At 45.6% G+C, this 7,408-nt stretch overlaps 1 protein-coding gene across 2 annotated transcripts; it reads left to right on the forward strand.

The window, feature by feature from the left end:
* Positions 1-141: 141 nt before the first annotated feature.
* On the forward strand, positions 142-5,326 carry Eloc (transcription elongation factor elongin C). 2 transcript variants are annotated; one of them, XM_077690619.1, is made up of 3 exons: positions 142-296; positions 1,677-1,923; positions 4,842-5,326. In XM_077690619.1, exons 2-3 carry the CDS (start codon positions 1,697-1,699, stop codon positions 4,981-4,983), a joined length of 369 nt encoding a protein of 122 aa, XP_077546745.1. In that variant the 5' UTR covers positions 142-296; positions 1,677-1,696; the 3' UTR covers positions 4,984-5,326. The 2 variants fall into 2 exon arrangements, with proteins under 2 accessions (XP_077546745.1, XP_077546746.1); XM_077690620.1 differs by lacking the exon at positions 142-296 and adding an exon at positions 746-887.
* The last annotated feature ends 2,082 nt before the right edge of the window (positions 5,327-7,408 follow it).

Raw genomic sequence — 7,408 nt, forward strand, 5'->3', positions numbered from 1 at the left:
GTCATCCCTTTGAATCAAGAGAGAAATCTTTCCTCGACTATGTACCTTTCAAAATTCATAACTTTAGAAGCCCACATCACATCAATGTTTTCACGATACAAAAAGTTTGTAATCAACGAGTGTCTATGCCTGTTCATTAATCGCGCACAATCGCGTGAAAGAGGCGCAAAATATTCTACGAGCTAGGGTGCCTCGATGCCAGCGCCGCCGTACATCCAGGCACCCTACTACGAACTGCTGTCTCCCGCCGCTAGGGGCGTCACTTTCACCTGGCCCCGTCGAGGACTGCCGTCAGCGTAAGTGCATGTGTGATTCCTTTGTTTAACGATAGCCGTCGATTTCCTGGCGTAAAATGTTTATTGTCGCTTGGATGAGGTTGATTAACACCCTGTTCACCGTTGAGAGAACGTACCGGTTATCTCGTAGAGTTAATATAACATTATTGCATCCTAGGACTAACCTAACGTCGCGTTCTGAAATCGATTTGGTCATGGATCTCGAAGAAGTACTGCCGCTATTAAAGAAAAAATGGGGATAATTCAGAAGTGATTGACATTAAACGCAGCTATTTATTGTGGATGAGACTGGAATACTGTAAAGCCACTTAAAAGTCTTGTCATACCAGAGGGACATTGCTGTCAAAAGACGGCGATTATTTCCTCCCAGGGTACGAGGAGTTCATCTAAACAATTCCGTTTCGCTCCAAATTGCGGAACAAAGTCTTCGTGCTACCTTTATGCTGTAGGCCCAAGATACATGCAGTGGCACCAGTGATTCGGCATTTTGCAGTGTGTATTGCGAAACGGTCGAGCGCTTGTCAGGCGACGATTACTCAACATTACTGCGCCGCTTGGAGTTCGTTTGATTGTACCCGTACAACATATTTGGTACGTCCACGTTGTCTCCCGTTGTTGCTGTGCCCATCACGAGTATGTGACGAGCGGACTTAGCATGCAGTCATGCTTGCTCATGAAGAACCACGATAAGAGAACTGCTTCGAAGAACGATGTTCCCGGTGTAATGAGATTAGCGACTTCGCACATGCGTTTTATTCTTGTGGATCTTTGCCAGAGTCGGGCGGGTACAAATGTCGTTTAAACGTTGTCACCGCACTACAACCATCTGTTCCAAGAGGGACGCACCGCTAGAGAGGCAACGAGTCTCGTTCAGAACCGAATACCGTAAATTAGCCGTATCTTTTGATGTGTCTGTTTTCATTAATCTCCGGAATGATCCAGGAAAACTTTCGAAAATTTAATAAGTCATCTCCAACTGGCTGGTGACGGTAATTGTGGCCAAAGGCAAATGTTGGGTATATTCGATCCGCCTTCACCATGGGAATCAGGGTGCAACACCGCCATTTGTTTTGGTGGTGCAAGATGAGTTCACAGCTTTTGCCTGAACTCCTACAGAGAAAGTGCAGACGCAGAGGAAAAAGTACAGCTCCGGTTCTGCTGTCCACGCAGGATGGTGGAACCGGCACTGAACCGGTTCAAGAAATGCTAGCTGAATTGAGTGAACCCATTTTTTATGGCATCCAATTAATCCCCGAGAAGTTCCCGGCTAGTTTTCAGAGGCGATAACATCTCCAGAAAGATTCTCAGGGTCTTTATACGTTATCTGATGCAGGAGCAGTGGTGACCACGCAATTTTTTTCGCGATTGGCGAACGCGCAGGGTTGTCCCAGGCTGCCAGGATGTCGGAGGACAAGCCCATGGAGGAAGGTGGTGGCGGGGGTGGCACGGTGTACGGGGGCTGCGAGGGTCCCGAGGCCATGTACGTGAAGCTGATCTCGTCGGACGGCCACGAGTTCATCATCAAGCGCATGCACGCCCTCACCTCGGGTACCATCAAGGCCATGCTGTCCGGCCCGGGCCAGTTCGCGGAGAACGAGACCAACGAGGTCAACTTCCGCGAGATTCCGTGAGCACCCTTCTCCTCTTCCCTCCTGTAGCCGAGGAGATCGGTGCCTAAGCACACTCAAACAGCGCACCAGCTACAGTGTTGCTTTTCCGCTCAGGACACCAAATTTAATGTCATTCAAAGTGAATGACATTCGGTTTGGCCATGCGGGTCTACACGGCGAATCAAATGCCATTTGATAGTGATAGTGGTGACGATTAGTGAGCTCGCAAAATCACAAAATTATATTTCAAGCGCATCTAGAATGTTCTCGTACATAATAGTTTTTTCTTAAACATAAATTTTCTCTTTTTTTAAATAAAAATAAGAAAATCACCAGTTTAGGTGACATCAATAGACATCACAACCCGAGGCAAGTCCGCAAAAAATCCATATGGAGGTAGCACACATACTGGGGACGAGATTTTATTTTTTTGTTAGCACTTGTCTGGCTTGCTTTATTTGACAAACAACATAAAGGAGAAAATATTTAGAAACAGTATTCACTCATTTGGCTGCTGAATGAGCTCCCGAACCTCAGTTAGCCGCTAAATATCGTTCGCCTCAAATGTCATTCGGTATTCTCGTGTAGTGCCGAATTAATGACATTTAGAGTGAATGACATTTGCTCTAAATGTCATAAGATCTGCCGTGTGACAGTGGTATAGGAGGAGAAAGAACTTAGCTTCCTGGGGTGACTGGATAATGTCACCAGCACCTAGCGTTGCCTAAGCTAGCAGAATCTGTCGCGTGAGAAGAAACCGTTCAGATGCCACGATTGGCATTCTGCTGCACTGCTGAAACTTAGTGTTGCCATGGGGTTATGCAGCCACTATCTCACCGATCGATCGATTCCTTCGTTGTCACAGCTGCGACGCTTCACAGTCCACGTTAGTTTTTGTGACCTTATCTGGTCGCTTGCCCCTGCCCATTGCAATGCGTGTTTTGCCTCCTGTGTATATTCTTGCTCCGTGCCCAGTGGACTCCCAGCACAGGTGAAAAGTGGTTATTAAAGCAACCTGCTCACTTGCCTCTGCTTGGGGCAAGAAGCCTGGGCATGTCAAGGACTGTCCGGCATACCACTCTTAGGGAAAGTAGAAGCATTCTGAGTGTCCGTAAGACGGCCGCATCTATTCAATTTTAATCTCGTCTCAATCCTTGGGGTTTTGTGGAAGAAATGGCAGTTGGGTTTGAAGGTCGTCACTCCTGTTGAGAGCACGAAGCGTTGAACCTTCATTGTCATTATTTATTAGACAGTACACCCACGATGTGCAGTGCAAAAGCTACCGCATGTGTTGCAGCACACAATTCCTTGATTTTACGCTTAGTTTTGACATTTTTTACGAAATTTGTTCCTACCTTTCTCACCAATTGTATTGATGGGATAAATGAAGGGGGCGTTAGTGGAGGAACAACTTGTCCTGTTTTGCTAGTGTAAAGTGCCTAGATTAAATGTGCCACACGCATAGGCGTATCCCTTTGCTCAGAAAGTGATAAAAAAATGCGAGCTTATGGATAAAGCAAAGGAAGGGAGCAAGACAAATTTATAGGGTCCGGCCACTTGGCCGCACGATGATCTACCTGCGCAGCGGTGTTATCCAAATTTATAGATCGCAGGCATGTGGACAGCAGCAGTACAGATCACCTAGTTTGCTTCGCCCCAGCTTGGTGTGATCTGTCTGCGCTGCATTTCCATATTTTTCACGCTGCCTCGGACAACCGTGGCTCGAATTGAAAAAATTTATCCCCCAAGGCCTGCCATAAGTTTTGTGTGGTGGCGTGCGAGACGAGACGCTGTTGTTACCATTCCACCCAGGCCTGCTGCGCGCTTCTTGTGGGTTTTGTGAAGCAGCAAGGTGATCTTGTGACAGGGCTCCAATGTATTGAACGCGTGACCATCCTTACCATTCCGCAAACCAAGTTTCACATCGGAGACTGTGCACCTGTTTACAATTGTACAAATGGAGCTGGCGCCGCCATGCGATTCCAAAGCTTCTTTTTATGGTTTCTAGATTTTAGTAGCTGTCTCGTTTAGGATGCGTCATGTGCAAGAAAAATGGGCCCACAGGTGGTGAAGATAAATTGTGGCTTTATTTTTTTTAAAGCAAAAAAACAAGGTAACTGCTTGTGGACACGCACATTATGGGTGTGCTCCAATTAACCCTTTAGGTGGCTTTGTTGGCGTCTTCGTGGACAGTCCGCCATGTTAAGCCCCGTTCCAATTCGAACAAAGCCGGCAACGAAGATTGCTTCACAGTCAGCAACGATGCAGGCTACCTTCCTGTCTAAACTAAGAAGTGACGCCAACGTCTTCTTTTTTGCATATTAGTGTTGTGAGAAAGGAACTTGTTCTTTTACGGAAATATTTCGTATAATTTAAATAGTGGTGAAGCTGCTGTTGTGTACTTTTTAAATCGCTTAATGTTTATATTAGTAACGCTGATATCGTTTTACGAAACCTGCGGCTTGTGTTTGTCAACATGTCTGCTTCGAGGTTTTCGTCCGCGTTGATGACCGCCGCGCCGTTCCGATACTTGTTCCTTTGGATGTCCAATTAGACTGCTTTGTAAACTGTATACCAAGCTGTCTGTCAATTGGAATGCAGCCTTTAAGGTGTGGTATTTGAGTTTAAAGAGCGGAAAAGATGGGTGTGCGGTTATGCTTTGTAATGTGCAACAAGCAACCAGTTTTCCGGGAGCACTCAAGGTGGTGCAGGTTTTGTGGGGAGGAAATGGAACGACTGCTTGAAATGCAGTCGCACGGCTACAAAACTGGCTGTGGACTCGGCAGTACAGGTTCTCACATTGTAATGCATGTAAAGCAAGAGAAAAACGGCATGCTGTAGTGCTGTAGACCCTCTTCACAATAGGAAGTACCGAGTCCTTTCTACGAGAGACACAACCTTCAGCAAATGGCCCCTCCCGTACGCCGCTTTCCAGGTCCCACGTGCTGCAGAAGGTCTGCCAGTACTTCACGTACAAGGTGCGCTACACCAACAGTTCCACCGAGATCCCGGAGTTCCCCATCGCTCCCGAGATCGCCCTTGAGCTGCTGATGGCGGCAAACTTCCTCGACTGCTGACAACACCCCTCTCTCCACTCAACCATCTCCCACCCCCCTCTCTGCCCTTTTTTTTTTTTACTCGTTTCATAATAAAGTTTGTCTTGCTGTGTTGCCTGTGATATGCTTCCTGTGTAGCGGAATATCACGTTTTTTTTTCTCCTCTGCTTCACTGGACAGCTTCAGATCACATGCATACAAGGAGTTTTCACAGTGTTGAGAAGATATCTAAATCTGCAGCTGAGTTGTTCTTGTTTACCAATGAGAAAGAGACTTGCCAAAGCTGACCTGTTAAGTTTGCTGCCCTCCCCGCACGCATATTTAAGCCATGTGAATAAAGTCCAGATCGTTATCATTCACCGAACAGTGTTTCTTGTTTGGCCTCTCTTTTTTTGCTGCACAAGGAATGTGTGGTCATCTTTGTTTAGTTTCTGGTATAATGCTTCTTCGGACTTCCAGGCTGGAAGAGTTCGGCTTGCAGCTTAAAGGGTTTATTAGAAAGACTGCTTAGTCCTGATAACAATGATACCAATATCATCGCAACCTTAGAACAAATAATGGAGATATTGAAGAAAACGTGTGAAGCAGTCGCGACCCCCTTGCCAATTTCCCGCAACTTTTCTAAGACGTCACGAAACCTTGTTTGTGTGATTGGCGGCCGCCTAACTGACCTGTCGCGATGACACATGACTGGACGTCTGTAATGGGGCCTCTAGTTCCATTTGACCGCATCACTTGAATGCTAACGTGTAGTTAACGCACTGAAAATTGTTTTATTGTTGGCCCGTATGACGTCATTCTTGCTCATAACACGTCACTGTGGCGTAAAATTAAGTTTTTAAATACTTATTGCTTCTTTTTCGTTAAAAAAAAAACATCTGTGGCTGTAATGGAGCTGAGTGAGATACTGAATCCTAGTTCTTTCAACTTACACGAAGTTGTATTTTCTGTTCATGGCTCCTTTAATCCGGGAACTGCACAAACTTTGCAATGCAGTCTGGTCTGCGCGCACAATAGCACTTGCAGAAGCATTGGTGAAGTTACTAGTAAGTTATTGTAGCAACCTTATTAGGTTAAAGCTGATAATGGTGTCCAGTTTGGAGCTTTCGTTTGGCCAATTTGTACTTTCAAAGTTCATTTTTGTGCACCTTTCTCGTGGATTTGCCGATGGCTTTGATGGCCCACACCTGACTTAAGGGGGCAGCATTTAGTGGATTGTGGGCATCTTTATTGTGTGTAAACTGTATCTGGACAAAGGGACTGATATGGTAACCATAACAAGATGCAGAGACGTGATTTAGGCCTCGGACAGTGTCAAACAATGGTAGAAACTAGCACATATAATGGAATGAAATGCCATATGGCGTTTATTAAATTTCTAGTGCAGTTCCCTTTCCACATTGCATGGCTGGTGTCTTCACAATTTGCAAGCGAGTTTCTTGGCCACAATGTTTGTTGCACATCTGTTCACTCTCAAAGGAACGGGGAGTCAACACACACAGCTTTCCCTGACCAGTTGAGAGGCTTGGCCAATCCCCTTCTCATGCAGGGGTTTGGCCAAGATTGCTTTGCAGGGCAATTTTTTCTTTTGAAAAATAGAACGACAAGCAGTAGGATAAATATGCCAGGAAATGGCTAGCTACTTGCCTTCATTATGAATTATGTCAATGGTGCAGCCCAGTGCAGCCTTGTAGTGAAAACCTAGGACTTGAATAAAGGAGACCGCACATTGCAAACTGAATTAGCAGTGATTGCATGGATGCGAGTGTTTGCACGTAATTCTGAAACATCATGTGCCAAAAAAAAAGCTATTTCTATGCAGCGCAACTTAAACCTGTGATAATCCCAATGCAAAACGTGCATTACCTAGTCTCACTGATTCTAATCGGTAGGAATGACCTACAAAAAGACTCGCTGCATGGACAGCCTAAGCTGAAACAATGGAAACACGAAGAAGAGACACCTGCCAACTTGATAGTTAGTCAAGAAAAAGACGACACGAACATACCTCAGAAATATATTTTTGGGAGGATATTTAAGTCGTTCATGTTCACATTGTTTTATTGCCCAATTACTAAAAGCTTCGCTCTGCTCCCGTTCCACCTTAGGCCGTCCATGGCTGTACCTACCTCTGCAAGAGAGGAATCGGCCACAAATCCTTAGTTATCCAAATGGTGCCAAAGAAAGCCCTCTATGGCACTTTCACAGGGTTTTGTTGTGCAGCCAAAGAACTCCGGCCTGGTCAAAAAAAAAAAAGGCACGACATTGATGAACTGCCTTATTGGTTCATAGTGGAGGTTGGCGACTGGGCTCGAATTCTCTTGGTTGCATCCCATGAAAGTTTCGCCTTTCAGCACGCTTCACTGTTTAGGCCATCCTTTGGACTGGTATAATGCCCTTTAGCTGGTTTCGCCAAATTTATAGTGCCTGCTTTATATATTAAGGA

Source organism: Haemaphysalis longicornis, unplaced genomic scaffold, assembly GCF_048455015.1.
Source record: "Haemaphysalis longicornis isolate Haplotype H1 unplaced genomic scaffold, Haemaphysalis longicornis Haplotype H1 scaffold_10, whole genome shotgun sequence".
Lineage (NCBI taxonomy): Eukaryota > Metazoa > Arthropoda > Arachnida > Ixodida > Ixodidae > Haemaphysalis > Haemaphysalis longicornis.